At 38.4% G+C, this 20,330-nt stretch overlaps 1 protein-coding gene across 1 annotated transcript in view; it reads left to right on the forward strand.

Moving 5' to 3' along the window:
* The first annotated feature begins 6,273 nt into the window (after positions 1-6,273).
* Positions 6,274-20,330, forward strand: part of ADGRF2 (adhesion G protein-coupled receptor F2) — a 52,291-nt gene continuing 38,234 nt past the window's right edge. Inside the window, exons 1-2 of the mRNA XM_044004889.1 lie at positions 6,274-6,438; positions 18,368-18,467. Coding sequence (XP_043860824.1) covers positions 6,380-6,438; positions 18,368-18,467 — 159 coding nt within the window. The 5' untranslated portion in view covers positions 6,274-6,379. The remainder of the gene's footprint in view (positions 6,439-18,367; positions 18,468-20,330) is intronic.

Consider the following 20,330-nt stretch of genomic DNA (forward strand, 5'->3'; position numbering starts at 1 on the left):
TCACTTAACCCCAATTGCCTCACCAAAAAAACCCCCCAAAAAACCTTGTTGATTTAGGGGCAGCTAGGTGGCACATTGGATAGAGGACCGGCCCTGGATTCAGGAGGACCTGAGTTCAAATCCAGCCTCAGACCCTTGACACTTACTAGCTGTGTGACCCTGGGCAAATCACACAACCCCAATTGCCTCACCAAAAAAACTTGTTGGTTTAGTAGTCTTTATTAGCACTGAAAGCTTTTATTAATAGAATTATTATTAGTGACACAGTTACTAATAAATATATTAATATTGTTGTTATTAATAATTATTATTAATCGAATATAAACAGAAAACCCAAATTCTACTCTGATTCTGCCATTCAAACTAAGTATTTCTCCCCAGCCAGTATTTGCCATGTTTTTTAAAGTTCTTATTATATTCAATTTAGCATAACCTTTTATGGTACAGCCCAATCTCTAAGGAAAACACGGTTCTCTCTTAATTGCTTCCTATAAAAAGTAATTGCATTTACAAAAGATTTTTCCAGCGAGACAAGTGGAACAAGAGAATGGTGTTCTTTAAATCCATAGAATCACCACTAGATGGTAGTGCAGCTAATGGTTTGCCTTCAACATAAAATTTACAGCTCATAGAACCAATCATAGATTTAGAGCCAGATGGAAAGAACTCCAGAGGCCAGTCCAACCCCCTTCTTTTTACACAAGAGGAAACTGAGACCCAGAGTGGTTCATTGACCTATTCAAGGTCATACGAGTAACAAGCCTCTGAGGCTTAATTTGAATTCAGGTCCTATAACTCCAGAGCCAATCTTCTTTCCAATATATCACATAAACTTGGGGAACTCAGAAAAAGGGGTGGGTTTTTCAGAAAGATAATCACTTCTCTTTTGGGCATGTTGAGTTTGAGATGTCTACTGATCATCTAGGTAGAGATTTCCAGCATGGTGTTGGAAATGTGAGTCTAAATTTGGGGAAAGAGATGGGGGCTTCAAATATAGATCTGGGAGCATCATTTACATAGAGTTAATAATTGAATCCATGGGAGCTGATGAGGTCACAAAGAGGGGAAGTGTAGAGAGAGAAAAGAAGAGGCCCCAGGACATAGCTTTGGGTTATAATTAAGGGCAGGGCAAGAGTGATGGTCCTGCAAAGGAGATTGAGAAAGAACAACCAGAAAGGTAGGAGAATGGAAGGAGTAGTGTCAGGAAAACCCAGAAAGGAGTGTCCATATGGGAATAAAGGATATGAAATGCTTGCAGAATGATCCAGAAGAATGAAGATTTAGAAAGAGCCATCCACTATGTTTTGTAGCTATAGAAATGTGAGCTATTATTAGGAGATAGGTATTAGACTTTTTTCATTGGTTCGGGAATTTCTTCTTGTGGAAACTAACTCTACCAGTACAGATCAGCCTTTTCTCTGAAACTTGTAGTCTTAGAGTAAGGGTAATCGGATAGACTTAAAAGGATCAGGGTGGCTAGGTGGTGCAGTGGATAGAGCACATGCCCTGGATTCAAGAGGACCTGAGTTCAAATCCGGCCTCAGACACTTGACATTTACTAGTTGTGTGACCCTGGGCAAGTCACAACCCTTGTTGTCCTGCAAAACAAAACAAAAACAAACAAAAAAAGAACCCCCAAAAGGATCTATGAACTTGGGAGGGAAAAGCATTGCATCTGAATTTTCACTAACCTCCAGGGGAGATGTTTAAATACCATCTCTCTTAAACAGTATGGCACACTTTTAAATTTAATCTGGGTTAGTTACACTTTTTCCCATAACTTTCTTAATCAACAAAAAATAAATCAAACCCTGATTTGTAACATTTATGGATTTATTATAAGGTATAAATGTTCACACTGAAAATTTAAACAACCAACCATTAGGAGCCCAGATGAACTGTCTCCAGCACATCCCTAAAAACTTTAATGGAAATTTAGCATAATCTTCAACTATGAATTAAAAAAAATTCTGAGAAAATGTCTATAGACTTCACCAGATTGTCAAAGGGGTCCAGGACACAAAAAGATAAGATACTCTTGACTTTGAAAGTTTTCTAGAGCCCTGAGAGGGGACAGCTAGGTGGCACAGTGGATGGAGCACTGGCCCTCAAGTTGGAAGGACCTGAGCTCAAATGTGACTTCAGACACATTGCCTGTGTGGCCCCAGACAAGTCACTTAACCCCAATTGCCATAAATATCCAGGGCCATCTTCAGTCATGCTCATATATACCTTTTCCCTGGACCCAGATGGCTCTGGAGGAGAGAGTGAGGCTGGTGACAGTCCTCCCTCACTTAAAAATCCATTTCACTGCAAGTCATGACATCACCCCAATCTCATGGTCCCCTTTAAGAGTGAAGGACAAACAACAACAACAGAGCACTGAGAGGTTAAATGTTAAGCCCAGGGTTACACAGCCAGTATATATCAAAGGTGGGGTTTGAAGCTAGCTTTCTACCCATGATATACTCAAAATCCTTTTTAAGTTGCTGTTGCCACCAGTAGTAAGTACTACTATCACTACCATTACTATGAATAATATTATTCTTATTATTGTTTTGGGGCCTGGATAACTGAAGCTGTGGGATGACCTGCAGAGAGAAATTGGATTAGATAACTTCTAGGTCCCTTCCAGCATTATATTCTTGTATGGTTCCTGTTACCTCAGGAAGATGGACAGGAAATTGAATCAGAATCATAGAGATTTTAGATCTGGGAAGGACCTAGAATATAAAAAAAGCTAGAGGCAGCTAGGTGGTACAATGAATAGAGAAGAGCTGAATTCAGATCCTGCCTCACTAGCTGTGGGACCCTGGGCAAATCACTTAGCTCATGTCTGTTTCAGTTTCCTCATCTGAAAAATGGGGATAATAATAGCATCTAATTCCCAGACTTGTAAGGACCAAAAGAGAGGATATTTGTAAAGTGCTTTGCAAACTTTAAAGTGCTTTATGCTAGTTGTTATCAGTATTCTGGTGGCCCACAGTCCTAATTGGTAGCTTCCTATGTGCTTGTAATAGTTAACTTGAAGGAAATTGAAAGATCTTCTTCCTTCCCCTTAACCAATAGAATAAAATGAGATAATATTTGTAGAGAGCTTTGCAAACCTTAAATAAATGGTAGCTATTATGGTTATTATTTAGCCTAACCCTCTAATTTGACAAATGAGGAAACTAAGTCCCAGAAGGGGAAGGTAATTTAGCTGTAATAATGACAGTAAATTCTTAGTAGAAGTAATCATGAAATCATGTTGCCTGACTTGTAGGTCACTGTTCTTTCAACTACACTTAAGTATTGAAAAAAAGTGTCCTCACATAAGGCAAAGAAAACACCATCATTTCTTAGAAGAGGGAAAAGGAAAAGCCAAAAGTAAAATGATCAGAGGGTCAAGGGAAGGGGCTAATTCCTTAGAACAGAAAAGAAAGGGTTGTTTTAAGTTGAGTTGGTAGATAACAGTTCGAACAATCAGAACAATTAAGAGGAAATATACCATCCTTCCCCCAAGGAATTCACTATCAGTTAAATGCAATAAATAGGCTTTTAAAGGAACTCTGGTGTCTAATTTTCTGGCAGATAATAACACTGTAAGAAGAAGATAATAGTACCTCTTGAAGACCATAACTTAGAGTTTAAAAGTCCATTTAGTCATTAAGATGGAAATAACGGGAAATTTAGATTTATTCCAAGGCATCAAGGTATTAAGAAGAGAGTTGTCAAACAAGAACCTTAAATATAGATGAGGCTGATTTCAGCCACTTACTAGAGATCAATCCTTTTAAGGGCTAAAAAGTAACTAGATACTGAGGCAATAAGTCATGTTTTAATATACTATAAGATTTACAAAGCACTTTCCTCAAACAATCCCTGTGAGAAAGGTGGTTTTTGTTGTTCAATTGTGTCCACTCTTTGTGACCCCATTTAGGGTTTTCTTGGCCAGGATACTGGAGTGGTTTGCCATTTCCTTCTCCAGCTCATTTTACAGATGAGGAAACCGAGGCAAACAGGGTGAAGTGACTTGCCCAGGGTCATACAGCTAGTAAGTGTCTGAATTAAAATTTGAACTCAGGTCTTTCTGACTTCAGTGCTGGCACTCTATCTACTATGTTACCCCGTTGCCCTTATGAGGAAAGTAACAAAAATATTGTTATCATTCTTATCCTTCAGATTAGGACAAGGAAGCCCAAAGAGGAGAAATAATTTATCCAAGATCCCACAGCTAGTATGATCTCCCTTTGGCAGTCTGGTGAAACCTATGGACTCCTTCTCAGAACAGTATTTTTAAATGCACAAATTAAAATTCATAGAACTACAAAGGAAACAAATTATATTTAGAATAGAATTATCAAAATATATTAAAAATAAATTTATAAGGGGCAGCTAGGTGGCGCAGTGGATAAAGCACCGGCCCTGGAGTCAGGAGTACCTGAGTTCAAATCCGGCCTCAGACACAACACTTACTAGCTGTGTGACCCTGGGCAAGTCACTTAACCCTCATTGCCCTAAAAAGAAAAAAAAAGTTAAAAAAAAATAAATTTATAGGCCCCTAAGGTAAAGAAATTAGCTTTGATAATAATAATAATAATAATAATAATAACAACAACAACAGTATTACTATAGGTATCTAGACACTGTTGCTAACCACTTTACAAATATCTTATTTGGTCTTCACAAAACAACTCTTGGAAGTAGATGCTATTATTATTCCCATTTTACAATTAAGGAAACTGAGGCAGACAGAGGTTAGGTGACTTGCCTATGGTCACATAGCTAGAAAGTTTCTGAAGCCAAATTTGAAGTCATACTATAGGCCCAGGGCTTACTCCACTACACCACCAAAAACCTTACCATTAAATATGGGCTACTGAAGCTGCCCCCATCAGAAACTATGGAATACATTTGAGGAAGTCTCCTCAGGAATATAGCATAAACCCAAGGAATCTACTCTGGTCTGCAGTCATCTTTGAGTGTTAAGCAGAGAGACCCATGTAATAGGCCATTGCAGTCCAGGGGAGAGGTGATTAGGGTATGAACCAGGGTTGTAGCCGTATGAGTGTTGTTGTTTGTTGTTGTTCATCCTTCATTCTCGAAGAGGACCAATGACATCAGGAAGGTCTTGTCTTGACATGCAAGTGGATTGGATTTAAGTGAGGCAGGGCTGTGCAAAGTCATCAACCTCAGTCTTTCCTCAGGGTCCAGTGGCAAGACAAAGGTCAGGTTGACTGGTGATGGTCCCAGATGCAATGGGAGACCTTGGCATTTTTAAACTTAGGTCTTTCCCAGGTCTTAGTTATGAGTATAGAGAAGGAGTGTAGAGATGGAAATGACAAGATTTAGCAACCAGTTGAATTTGTGGGATGAGGAAGAGTCAAGAGTCAAGAATAACACAAAGATTGCTTTTCCATTAGCAACTCTGATTGAGTTACATATACATTTAATGTATATTTTGCCAGACACTGTGTGAAGTATTGGGGATACGAATAGAGAAGGGTGATAAAGTCCTTACCCTCAAGGAGCTTATATTCTAATAAGAGAAAATACTATACAGAGGTGTAGTAGCCAACCAAACAGAGTGTCTGGAAGAGTCTGAGGGATGGTGGGTTGATCCACAGAGGAGTCAGTTGATATGCCCTTACCATAACCAGTGGTAGAATTGATTTGCTTACTATGTCCTGAGAAAATAGTAAAAAAAAAAGAGTGGGAGGATATTGGGCAGGGGGAGAGGGGAAGGGAAAGTAGCAGACATGGCCTGGGTGGGATAGGTAAATGGGATGAGACTCTGAAAGTCTGGTCTAGGGTTGTGGAGTCAGTTAGATTATGGCAGGTAAGTTTGCATTCACTCTGTCCCAATCAAGATACCTCTTTAAAGTCAAAGACTATTCCCAGTGCCTAACACAGCACCTGATACAGAGTAGGTGCTTAGTAAATATTTAATGATAAGCCCTAGACAGAGCCATGCTAGAGAAATTTGGAACTTCTGCCTCCTGCTCTGACACTTAACCCACTCTTCTAAGACTGATGACAGTTTCTGTGAGGGTTGATGATAGCTTGCTAAATATTATAGATCCTGTCACTACCATTTCTGGGCCCCTTGCCAAAGAAGGAAACCTGTAATTTCTGTTAAGAGTCTGTGTTCATCACCTACTGTGTGAGTCACCCACTACTTGACACCCCACGCCCCGCCTTCCCCACTCCCCTCCTACTACAATCATTCCCAAGGAATACCAGTCCATCAGGATACAGCTGTGCATGCCCACATGTGTATGCCTGCTTGACTTTGTGAAGTATTTCTGTCTGGACAGCTCAGACCAGGAAGATCTCTTCAGAGCTGGAAGAATGGCTTCAAGAAACAAAAGTTTTGGCTGGTCATTCCAAATGAGAAATGATAAGAGGTGAAAGGAAAGGAAGCAACTGCTGGACTTCTCTGCCTATTCCCAGACTGTGAGTAGCATCCCTTTTCTTTTCTTGTCTCAACACTTTTTTTGAAGATAGAAATGGTTACAGTGAACTGCGATGAATGTGATATCACTATGGTACAGCTTTGAGCAATTGGTATTTAATTATATGCATAAAATCACATCTATCCGCAAACATTTATAGAGAATTGGATCACTTTGAAGTAGGTTCTAAGGACTGGCCAAGAGCATCCTTTAAGATCCCCTGTCCCTCCCCTCCCTCATTAGATTGCAAGAGTCTTATTGCCTCATTTTCTTTTCTTTCATCTACTGTCACCTCACCTCCCAATTTCACAGTGAAGAGAATTGAGGCCATGGAAAGATGAGATATTTTTGATGACCACCAAGTGACAAAGTACAAATAGAGAAGATAATCAGCCTGGTTTGTTACTTTGCTTCAAATAGGCCACCAAAGGATATAACTCCTCTCCCCTTCCCTGTCCCCCAATCTTAACTCGTTATCAGAGAATCATAAGGCCAAAAGACACATCAAAAAGTGATGGGATATCGAGATTAGCCTTTGGACAAGATTACACAAACTATCCCAAATAGATCTCTCTCTCTCTCTCTCTCTCTCTCTCTCTCTCTCTCTCTCTCTCTCTCTCTCTCTCTCTCTGCCACCTCCACCCCTCCCCCTTGATCCCTCTTGCTCTCTCTTTTAAAGATCAGCAGGGTAGAGAGTCCACATTGCTCCTCAGCAGCCTGTGGTCCTAGCAACTCTTACTTTCAGGAAATCTTTCCTCTATTCAGATTTTTCCCCAAAATTAATTTGGGACTTTAATAATAGGACCATAAATCTAGAGCAGGAAGACTATTAGTCTAACCCTTTCATTTTGCAGATGAGGAAAAAGAGGACCAGAGAAGTAGTGATTCACCCATAGTCACACAGATAGTAAACACCAGAGACATCCTTTTCCCTTGGTTTATAAGCCTCACTTCACAATCTGTTTTTTGTTAGGGGAATCTAACTTAGAGGCAGTGTGGTGTAGTATGCTAGAGTTCTGGACTTTACCCAATTAAGAGATTTGGTCCTAGTTTTGGCTTTAGGCTAGTTGTAGACCACCATGAATTAACCTTGTAATGTGAAGCAGGTCACTTAAGTGACTTAAGTGAACTTAAGTTTTCTCATCTGTAAAGTGAGGGGCTTGGAAGGAATTCTAAAGCCCCTTCCAGCATTATCATTATATGAGTCTATATCTAAACTTAACTTTGCTTAGTAAATTCTTTAAACTCTTTTTTTGCACCTGAATAAATAAAAGTCCAAGCAAAGCCCTGCCTTTATTCAAAGCATCCTGTTATCAACCTTTCATAGCCTTTCCATTTCAGAAGGCTAGTTTTTTTGTCAAAGTGTAGTTTCTGACCAGTGGTTCAGGGAAATATTTCTTTCCTTCTCTTACAGTAGACATCTCAGTTAAGAAAAGGATCAAACATCTAGGATCATAGATTTGGATCTAGAAGTGACCTTAAAAGTCACTAAATCCAACCCCTCATTTTACAAATGAAGAAAACGAAGCCCAGAGATCGAAGGACTTAACCGGAATCTCATCTTATTAACTTTTGTTTTCTCTTAGTGTGTAGAAGGGCCAGCATGGGTATTTCTCAGTGGAATAGATCCAAATGTATTAAAACTGATTAACAATTTTTAGGTTTGGAAGGTAGCCAAGTTTTCCATTTCATACCAACTTAAGCCAAAAATCTTCTTCCATCTATTGCTTGTCATATCTAGGCTCACTATCTTTCTAAATAATTATATCACTATACCTTAACCTTTGGCACAGTTCATGATTGTACCTTTGTGCACTTAACACATTCTGCCTTGTGTCATAATTATTTATGTGATCTCATCCATTAGACTGTAAGCTTCTTGGAGGCAGGATCTTTATCATAGTTCTCCTTCATATCCCCAGTAGTAAACTATTGAATTCAATTAATATCCTCTATGAAGCAAGCAAAATTTCTAGATGTTAGAATTTTTTTATTCTTTTACATTTTAGTAATTTCTCATCACCCCTTCTACCCATTGAATTGAAAAGTTAAGCAATACTCGATCAACAATTAACCTTATCTGACAGCATATGTCTGAATTTCCACTTAAAGCTCCCTACCTCTTTGCTGGAAAGAGACAATCATCTATCCATCATCTGTTCTCTGAGACCAAGACTGCTTAACACAATTGATATATGAACTTGATAGCCATTTAGTGCTATTTTCATTTACATTATTACTGTCATTATGTATGTAATTGCCTTGGTTTTGTCTTCTTCATTCTGCATTGGTACCTATAAGTTTTCTTTCTGTGTTTCTCTGAATTCCTATTTTCATAATTTCTTATGGGGCATTAATATTCTATTACATGAGTTTACTACAATTTATTCATCCACTAATAGATGAAGTCCTATTTTGTTTACACATTGGTTTTTTTAATGAGGCATAAAGAGTTGGAAATCCAGTACCTTCTCTGGTCATAAATATAGAATATGTTCCAAAAAATTAAATTAGTGGCCTCCAGGTGTGGTGATACTGAAGGCCATCATTACTTATGGTGTCCATTTCTCAAGTGGTGACTGCTTTAAAAGAATGCAACAATGAGAACATTGTTCTTGACTGAAGTATGTCATTACAAACCCATCTTGGAGTAAGTTGGGTTTCCATACTTGATTGATTTATCAATCTGTGATTGATATCAAACCATAATTTATCATCTGTTTGTGTGAAAAGCTAAAAAAGACCCTAGTCATTCCATTGCAGTCTAAAAACAAACATACCTACCAAAAATAGTATTTAGGATGTCAGCGTAGAATATAACTCACTCTGTCCCTACTTTTCCAAAGGTACTAGAGCCATAGCTACCTCTCAGGTACTGTAATCATGGAACCATGGACTATATATCTGGAGAAGACCTTAAAATTACCAGACCAGATGAGAAATCTGAGTCCCCTTTCACCTGAATAAAAATGGTGGAGGCAGGGTAGTGTGTGTGTGTGTGTGTGTGTGTGTGTTTATGGGAGGAAGATAGCTTATACAAGATGGCTTATATATAATTAGGGATGGCTTTTCCCATACCTTTTGAGGGTGATACAGTGGATGGAATGATAGACCTGGAGTCAAGAAGACCTGAATTCAAATCTAGATGCAGACATTAGCTATGTGGCTCTGGGTAAGTCACCTAACTTCTGTGTGCTTTAGCTTCCTTATCTGTTAAATGGGGATAATAAAATTAAGGGAGAAAAACCCTCCCAGGGTTGTTGTGAGAATCAAGTAAGATAATAATTGTAAAGTACTTAGCACAGTGGCTGGCACATAGTAAGTGCTATATAAATATTAGCTGCTACTATTGCTGCTGCTGCTGCTGCTGCTACTGCTACTACTACATTGCTTTGCAAATCTTAAAGCACTATATAAATGCTAGCTATAATCATTATTATTATTGTTCTGGCTGCCTCTAGAAAGGCCCTAATCTGTATTGATTCCCTTCAAGCAAGCCTGAAATTCATTGAATCTTCTTTTAAGGGCTTATTGAAAAAAAAATGGAGTATAAGAGGGTTAAGGTACCGCTGGGATAACAGTTAAACAGTCTATTTCTGATCACCCATTACCTCTCATTGCCTCCTAGCGGACTATAAAATCTTAAAGGTTGCCATTGACATGGGAGATGTCTGAGCATGTCTTTGGAAGAAAAAGGGAGGGAGAGGCAGCCTTCTCATCAGCTTAAGGAAGGTACTTGCATGTCTCCCACTGCTATTGGGCATCAGGGTTTGGCTGAAAAAGCTGATCTAGGTCAAGCCAGGATCAAGGCTTCCCAACACTCCCTTAGCTCTGTATCATCTCCTGAGTTTTGAAGAGTAAGTTGCCTAAACCTCAGGGGATGTTTTCACAGGCTGATGAGATGAGATGATAAGGGGTTCTAGGCCTTTGGTGAGGGATGTCCAAAAGATACCAATCTTTTGTTTTAAATTGCCTTTTTCTAAAGTGTATTCCAGTTCCACCTGTTCTTGCATGCAGAATGCCATCTTCCTTTGAAAGCATCAGCTTGAAACTTGGCTGGGGAAACCTGCTATAATGCAAAACAGCTAGTTTAGAATTTCTGATTCAAAAGCTAGAGGTGGTGTACCAGGAAGAAACCACAATTTTGAATACAGTGCGGTTGTTTTTACTTGCTTAGTCACTTGCTCTTCCCCATTGCAACATTTTCTCTTTACACCATGTTCCTACTCTGACTGCTCAGGGAAAAATAGGTATTTGCTACTTAAAAATCACATAATGTCAACTTTGGGAGAGATTTCAGAGAATATCTACTATGAATGACCAAGAATTGCCTCTATAGTATCCTAGACAAGTGATCATTCACCCCAGGTTCTACTTGAAGACTTCTGCTTTTGGATAGTTCTAATTATTTATTTTATTGTAATTAAATTTTATTTTTTTAAATTAGCACAAGTCTGCCTTCTCTCTCTTTTTTCTCTCCCACTTCTCTACTTCCAATTCTTATTGAGAAAGCAAGAAAAGCAACCTCCCTCCCCATTACAAACAAATATAGTTGAGCAAAACAAATTCTTGCATTGCTCATGGCAAAAAAAAAAAAAAAGTTTTGAACTGCACTCTAAGTTTGTCAGCTCTCAATCAGGAGGTGCATAGTAAATTTTCATCATGAGCCTTCTAGAATTCTGATTGATTATTTAGTTGGCCAGAGTTACTAAATCTTTCAAAGTTGTTTGCCTTTATATGATTTTTATTGTATTAATTGTTTTTCTGGTCCTGATCACTTCATTCTGCTTCAGTTCATACAAGTCTTCCTAGGTTTGACTGAAGACATCCACTTATCATTTCTCATAGATCAATATTATTCCATCACTTTCATATGCCATAACTTGTTCAGCTATTCCCCACTTGATGGGCATACCTTCAGTTTTAAATTCTTTGCCATCACAAAAAAGCTACTATAAATATTTTTGTACATTTGGCTCTATTTTCATCAGTCTTTGATCTTTTTCATTTATAGACCTAGTACAATACCACTGGGTCAAAGAGTATGTATGCATATGTAATAACTTATGGGGTATTACACAATGCTACCCAAAATGGTTGGATCAGTTCATATCTCCTAACAGTACATTTATGTCCCTGTTTTCCCACAGCTTCTTTAGCATTTTTTTCCTTCTTCATCAACTTTGCCAATCTGACTGGTGCGAGGTAGAACCTTAGAATTACCTTCTGTTGCATTCATCTACTTCTTGTGATTTAGAGCAGTGGCATCAAATTAAAAATTAAAGGAGGGCCACTAAACCACACATAAAGATCCCTGCAGACTGCACATTGATTTAGAAAACCACAAATTAACATTGTCTATTTTTTGTCGAATTTTTATTTATTTTGTTAAATGTTTCCTAATTACATTTTAATTTGGTTCTAGCTGTGGAAGGCTGAAGGCCGCTGTAGTCCTCCTGTTTGATTCTTCTGATTTAGATAATTTTTTCATATGGCTAATGGTAGATTGGATTTCTTCCTCTGTAAACAGCTGCTTCATATTCTTTGACTATGTATAGATTAGAGAGATAGTTTTAGTTGTTGAGAAATTTTTCATACCCTTTGACCAGGCAATACCACTACTAGGTCTGTATCTCAAAGAGATAAAAACCAAAAAGAAAAGGGACCTATATATACAAAAATATTTATAGCAGCTCTTTTAGTGGGGGCAAAGAATTGGATATTGGAGGGATGTCCATTAATTGCAAAATGGCTGACCAAGTTATTGTGTGTGATTGTGATGGAACTGTCATTGTTGTTTGTCCTTTATTCTTGAAGAGGACCATGACATCATGGTGATATTATGACTTGCAGTGATAGATTTAAATGAGAAAGAGCTGTGCAAAATCACCATCCTCATTCTCTCCTCCAGAACCATCTGGGTCCAGTGGCAAGATATATAACAGGATGAATGGAGATGGCCCCAGGTGTTGAAGGCAATTGGAGTTAAGTGACTTGCCCAGGGTCACACAGCTAGTAAGTGTCTGAGGTCAGATTTGAACTTAGGTCCTCCCAAATTCAGGGCCAGTGCTCTATCTACTGTTTCACTCCATCACCTTATAATGGAATACTATTGTGCTATAAGAAATGATGAGCTCTTAGAAAAACCTGGAAAGATTTACATGAACTGATGCAAAGTGGGTAGCTCTCCATCTTGTTCATACTCTTTCTACAATGTATTGCCCATAACTCAACATATTATTCCACATGGGGTCTGACTGGGACAGAATGTGTGGCCGTAGTGATTTTGGGCAAGTCATTTCATCCTTGGGATCTTGGTTTCTTCCTGTGTAAAATGAGAAGATTGAAGATTATCCCTAAGGTCCTTTCCAGTTCTGTGATCTTATGATTAGGGGCTTCTGATTCATGGCCCCCTGCCATGAAACCATTTCTGATCTTCCCAGATGGACATAATATTTCCCTCTTCAGTTTTTTCAAAGCACCTTATCTGGATCCCTCCCTCCTTTGAAATGATGACATCTTGTTATCCTCTTATTGCTATCTTTATACATCTCTATAACCTTTCCTATTAGAATGTAAGCTCTTTGATGGTAAGAGACTAGGCCTTATTTCATCATTATCATCTCAGCAGATGACACAATGTCTAGCATACAATAATCACTTCATAAGTTATTAGGTGGTTTTTACAAAGTCTCACTTCAATGCTTCATCATGACATAGAAATGACATTGGGTTCTTGGAGTCTGTGCTTGGAGCAGGCAATTTCTGGCAGATTCTGCCATGCTGGAAAGATTTTCAGTATAATCCTGTTGCTGATAGACTTTGTCTGATTTTAGGTACAGACAGGGGCATTACCAGTAGGCCAGCCAGTGATATGTTCTTTGGCCATGACAACAAGAGAAAAGAAACACAAAATTTAAATGGCCCATAGCCCTCAGGGCACCTAGGTGGTATAATGGATAGAATGCTAGACTTGGAGGCAGGAAGACTCATCTTTGTGAATTCAGATCTGGTCTCAGACACTTACTAGCTGTGTTACCCTGGGTAAGTCCACTTAACCCTGTTTGCCTCAGTTTCTCATCTATAAAATGAGCTATAGAAGGAAATAGAAAACTACTATCTTTGCCAAGAAAACCCTAAATGGGGTCATGAAAAGTCAGACATGACTGAACAACAACAAAGTCTTCCTGTGTTGTAAGGTTGGCTGATACTTTAGGAGCAGCAAGGTGGTACAGTGGATAGAGCACTGGGCCTGGGAGTCAGAAAGACTCATCATCATGAATTCAAATCTGGCCTCAGACAGTTACAAGCAGTGAAACCCTGTACAAGGCACTTAACCTTGTTTGCCTCAGTTCTTCATCTACAGAATGAGCTGGAGAAGGAAATGGTAAACCACTTATCTTTGCTAAGAAAACTCCAAATGGGATCATGAAGAGTTGGACATGACTGAAATGACTGAACAATAACAAGACCCTTTTAGCTTCTTTAAACTTTTGTAGTACCAGGTAATCAGTGGTAGAAAAGGGAGCACAGGGTACTAAGGATCATGCTTTTGAAAGTCATATAATAGCATAAATTTAGTTGTTGATTTTCTAAGCACAAGATGTTCAAATGATCAAAGAATTAATCAGGCTGCTACTGGAGGAACTGAACAATATTCCAACTGACATTCTCACCATAACTGAAACTGGAAGACATAAAGAGGTTACAGTTAAATGGAAGGGTGACTCACAGGTTCTTCATGGAGCAGAGGTAGATAAAGGAGTTAGTAGAGTTAGTTCTGTTGGGTGACCAAAGGAGCAATAGACATCAGTTCATGGTACATTTGGCCATGTTATTTTGTTGTACTCATGATGGGCATAAGTAAAAAGATTGCTGTGAACATAATTTGAGATTATGTGTCAACCAATATCAGTTTCACAAAATAAAGAAATAGAAAAATTCCATGAAGAACATGACAAGATCCTTCAACCAATATCATATATACCTATTGCTTGACACTTTATTTAATGTTAAATTAGGTATGGGGTCAATGGTGAAAAATAGGTTAGAGGAGACTCAGAAATGAGAAGCCAAATGATTTTAGATTTCTTAGATACTTTGTGTCTGTATAGTATGAATACTTTCTTCAATAAGAGGGTCAGAAAGTACTAGACATGAAAAAATCCTGAAGAGCCTTACAAAAAATGAAACTGACCACATCTTAACAGACAAACAAAAAAAAACCCCACTGGTTACTGGGATGGGAGTAATTTTTGAATCAGTTGTCTTTGTATAGTAATACTACTGATGAGAAAATGGTGGCAAACATGGTTAAGTAACTTATGTAGGGTTAGTCACATAGTTAATAAGTGTCTGAAGCCAGATTTGAACTCATGATGAGTCTTCCTGACTTCAGATCTGGTACCTGCACCACCTAGCTCCCCCTTTATTCTGATTACTTTTCATCTTATCATATTCTGTTTAATATTCTAGCCTTTTAATTTCATTCTGGAGCCTGACTCTGTCATCCTTTGTGATAGCTATCCCCTCTAGCTTTTTATTATTTACAAATTTAATAAGCTTGTCATGTATGACTATATCCAAGTCACTGATCAAACAGTTAAGCAGTACGGAGGAAGTGATGAATCCTTGGGGGTCCTCCACTGGAGACCTCTTCCTTTTTCTTTCTTTCTTTTCCTTCCTTCCTTCCTTCCTTCCTTCCTTCCTTCCTTCCTTCCTTCCTTCCTTCCTTCCTTCCTTCCTTCCTTCCTTCCTTCCTTCCTTCCTTTCTTTCTTTCTTTCTTTCTTTCTTTCTTTCTTTCTTTCTTGCAGGGCAACAAGGGTTAAATGACTTGCCCTGGGTCACATAGCTAGTAAGTATCAAGTGTCTGAGGTTGGATTTGAACTCAGGTCCTCCTGAATCCACAGCAGGTGCTTTATCCACTGCACCACCTAACTGCTTCCATGGAGACCTTTCTAACTTAATATTGAACCATTAATAATTATCTTTGATTCTGGCCAATTAACCATACTGTCATCCAGTACTTATCTCTTTATCTTTTCTCCAAGAATAGCATGAAACACTTTATCAGATGCTTTGCTGAAATCTAGGGAAACCATATTTACAGCATTCTACTTATTGACCAGTTTAGTAACTGTCAAGGCAATTAGGTTAGTCTGGCATGACCTGATCTTGATGAAGTCATACTTCTCTCGGTCATTAATCATTTAAAATTATTTTAAAGAATTTGCCCTAGAATTGTCAGCCTTCAGAATAAAGCTCACTGGTCTCAATTTTGTGGATTCTATTATTTTCCAAATTTTTTTAAATGGAGCATTTGATATAATGAGGTGTCTATAGTACCTCTCCCTATCCATAATCTAGAAAATATCATTCTCAGTGGCATGGCATTAACATTGCTAGTTTTTCCAGTATTATCTGAGGAATTTTTTGATCTATATGTAAGGATATAGTTCTGCTTGGAGACACTTCCAGATATTTGCATAGAACCTTACTATTGGTACCCTGAAGATCTTTCAGTCCCACTTCTATTTAAAGCATGAATCCTCTCTATAGTACCTATAATGGGTGATGGGGGAAAGCCACTATCTCATGAAAATGTGGCCCATTCTACTTTTGGACACAGCTAATCCAGTATGACATATTGAATTGCTTGATCTCATAGGGAGGGTTGAGGAGGGAGGGAGGAAGAAAAATTTAGAACACAGAATTAGCTCAGGGACCCTGATCTCATTGGAGTGGGCTCATGGAGGGAATAGCTTTCATACCCAATTGGGAGGAGCAATCTATTTAACACTGCAGGAAAATAGGAGGGGAAGAGGATAAGGAAGGAAGGGTGAAAAAAAGGAGTGCAGAGTGAGGGAGAGGATAGTCAGAAGTAAAATACCTCTGAGGAGGAATAGGTAAAAAGAAGATAGAGTAAATGTCATGGGAAGGGAGTGGAATGGAGGGAAATAGTTATGATGATTGATTATAATGGCAAAACATATGGTACCTACTTTGCTGGGCTTTTATGAAGAAAATTCTCTGTCAGGCCTAAGGTACTATATAAAGGTTATGATGAAAAGGATACTATCAGAAAAACCTGGAAAGACCTACATGAACTGAAGCAGAGTGAAATGTACTGTATACAAAATAACAGCAATAGTGGGGGATGATCTGCTGGGAAGCATGTGGTTATTTTCAGCAAGGCAATGATCCAATATAACCCTGAAGGACTTATGAAGATTGCAGCCTATCTGCAGAGAAAGAACTGATAGTATCTGAAAACAGATGGAAACATATTTTAGATTTTTTTTTCATTTCCTCTTTGACAATTCCTTAATCTGAAGTTTTGTTTTTTTTGACTTTTCTCTCACAACTAGCTAATATGGGAATTTTTCCATGACTACTCATGTATAACTTATTTTGAGGGTGGGGGTGGGAATGGAGGGGGGAAGAGAAGTTGGAACATAAAGTTTTTAAAAAATTGGTGTTAAAATTTTGTTTTTACATATATTTTGGAAAATAAAATTCTATTCAAGAATTGAAAAAAAGAAGATTAATGAGTCCAATGACTAGTCTTGGATTCCGAGGATCTGGATTCATACTCCAGTTCTGGTATTGCTTAACTGTGTGAATGTGGGCAAGTGACATAGTCCCTTTGTCTCAGTTGTCTCATTTGTAAAATTAAGATAATATTTTCAGAATCTATCTCATAGATTTCCATGAGCAAAATATTTTAGAAAACTAAGTACTAGCCTCTAGTATGGTGGAACATTCCTGTATTTCCTTCTGGAGAACTGCTTGAGTTTGGGAGTTCTGAGCTATAATAGGTCTAATGCAGATTGGATTCTGCATGAAGTCCTTAACCAATATTACGGGCCCACAGGAGCCCAAGTTGGAAAAAAATAGCTGGTTAAAACTTCCAAGTCAATCAGTGTTGTGAATAGTCCATAAGTGATTGCTGTACTGCCAGCCTGGGCAAGATAGGGAGACCTAGTCTTAAATTAAAAACAACACCCACACCCACACCCACACCCACACCCCCCACACACACCTGAAACTATTATAGAAATGTTCATTTTTATTATTCCAATGTTGACCTTTTAAATTTGAAAATTATCATGATATCTCCGTCTAGCCACCTCTTTTTAAAAATAGGAAATAGTAAATTAGTTGCAAACTGGGAAAAATGGATTAGGTGGCACTTAGCACTGTTCAAAAGGGGATCTTAAGCCATTTAGACTAGTGCAAAGATCCTCAACCTTTCTTATGACATGGACCCCTTTGGCATTCTGGTGAAGCCCATGATCTTTTCCACAATGATGATATATATTTTTTTACATTCATAATTGAAGGACATGCTAAATTTCCATTAGAAGTTAATGAAAATAAAGATTTAATTTTTTTCCCATCCAAGTTCTTGGACTCCTGGACCTGAGGTTAAGGAACCTTACTCCAGAAGACACAGTGCAGCTCAACACTCACATGTAGGTAACCACGGATGGCTATGCTCCTTATCCTATCCTTACAAACATATTGTCATTTCCACCCCCCAAATCTGAGGTATTTTTTAATTGGTTGGCAGCTGAAGTGCAGCCAGCTTGGCAGCTGTCTTTGGAGGATTTCCAGCTTTAGGCATCACACAGGCATAAACATCAGAGGTGGGGGTGGTGAGGGGGTGGGCTGCCTCATCCCTAGCAGGAGTCAGTTTTTCTGATCCAACACAACTCTGAACAGCTTCCCCCTGAAGTCAGACTCCCAGAGGAACTGGAGAACTAGGCTTGGTCCATCTGTGTGTGTGTGTGTGGGGGGGGTAAATGGGGGTGGGGGAGAGGAGAGAAGGAGCACTGAAGTTTTGAATCCATTCTTGACAAACTCTCCTTTTAAACACGCATGGAACTTGGAAAACAGTGAGTCGGACTTTTTTTTTCCCTCCTAACAGAAGCAAGAAAGTCAACTGGATGAAAACAATGTACTTAGCAATTCTCTTTTCCTGCTTGGCGTTTCTACGACCCACAGAATCCTGCAAAACCCATTGCCAGGTCAGTCAAAGGCTGAGAGGAGAAGAGAGGATGAGAAATACAGTGGCAGAATGGAAAGAGCCTGGGATTTACAGCCAAAAGACCTGGGTTCTGTTAGGTGATGTGATGGAGTCAGTTGGACAGCTCTTGAGAGCTTTATTGTTAAATTTTCAGTGTGAGCATTTACACCTTGGAAATAGGCAAATACCACTAACAGAGGCTTGATATATTTTTTGTGGATTGTTTAGACAAAAGAAAATGACAGAGAAAATGTTAATAATGCAGATTAAACTTGAAAATATATACACTTTTTTTCTTTGGTGGTGAAGAGACCTGGTTGTTTAACATTTACTAGTGCACCACTTTTTTTTTTTTATTTCTGTCTAGGAGTGTTGGACTTGGAATCAGGAAGACCTGGTTGGAAAGCTGTCTCTTGATATTTGCTAGCTGTGTGACTCTGAGCAAATGTTTCCTCATCTATAAAATGGATATATATCCTGGATTTATATCCAGGATTATTATGAGTGTCAAATGAGATAACACATGTAAAGCACTTTGCAGACCTTCGAGCTTTCTATAAATGCTCACTAATCATGTCTACACCTTAATAGCTCTGGCTTCTTGGACAAGCCACTATACTACCCTGAGCCTTAAGATCCACCCCTACAGCATATCAGTTGAAACTTCAGGAATTTGATATGGGGAAAATAATTATACTTCTATTACCTAACTCTCAGGTTGTTGTGAGATTCAGATATGTGTGATTGTTTTGTTACTGTAAAGCACTTGCTTAAATCAAAGGAGATAATATTTGTCAAGCGCTTGGCACAGTGCCTGGTATATATACTAGGTACTTAATAAATGCTTGTTCTCTTTCCTCACCTTACGGCCCCCCCCCCATAGTTATATCCCCCAAACAGGTAAACTATTGTTAAATTAAATGAAAGCTTTCATATCCAAAGCTAGTTCTCAGTTCTATCTATACACTAAGAAAATCAGTATTGATAAATGAAACCTACATGTTTTGAACAAAATACCAGAAACGAAGGGAAAAATTTAAATATGTATGTGTGTGTATGTGTGTGTATACACATACACACTTGACAGGTTTTTAGGGGAGGTACATCTCTACTCCTATAGTAAGCAGGCAAATGATTAAAATATATAGTAGAAGGAGAAACTCAAAGCACAGATGATTCACAAACTAGAATATGAATCTTTGGTTAATTGAGAGTTGACTATGAGTATTTCCCCCCCCCCCCCGGGAATAAACTTTGAAATTCATAATTTTCATGAAGTAATGAGATTTATGGGAGCCAGAATGTATGTTGAGAAGCCAGCTTCCCTGTGTTCTATTTTAAAATACATTTTTATAGTGATTTTTTTTTTTGCCAGACATTGAGGGTTAAGTGACTTGTCCAAGCTCACATAGCTAGTAAATATCAAGTGTCTGAGGCTGGATTTGAACTCAGGTCCTCCTGAATCCAGCACCAGTACTTTATCCACTGTGCCACCTAGCTGCCCCACTTCTTTTGTTTTTATATCACATATATTTCCCATATAGCCTTCCCTCCAGCTCTCCCATCCACAACCTGGGTTCTATTTTTTGTCGAGGGAATATAATTTTTCCCCCATTACTAGCTGTTTTACTTTATTTTTTCCTAACCAGGCCCTCATTATGCAAATTAGGGATAATCACACCTTCTTTATTCACAAGGGTGTGGATGATGCAGGAGATAAAGTCAATAAATTATTTAGAGTTGCTTCAGAAGTGAAGGGTGGGGGATTATTTAGTTACTATAACATTTTTTTATTAATAGAAATAAACATTTCTCATTTAGTTAATAGAACCAAACCACATTTGAGATAATAGTTATAGCATTT

Source organism: Dromiciops gliroides, chromosome 4, assembly GCF_019393635.1.
Source record: "Dromiciops gliroides isolate mDroGli1 chromosome 4, mDroGli1.pri, whole genome shotgun sequence".
Taxonomy (NCBI): Eukaryota; Metazoa; Chordata; class Mammalia; order Microbiotheria; family Microbiotheriidae; genus Dromiciops; species Dromiciops gliroides.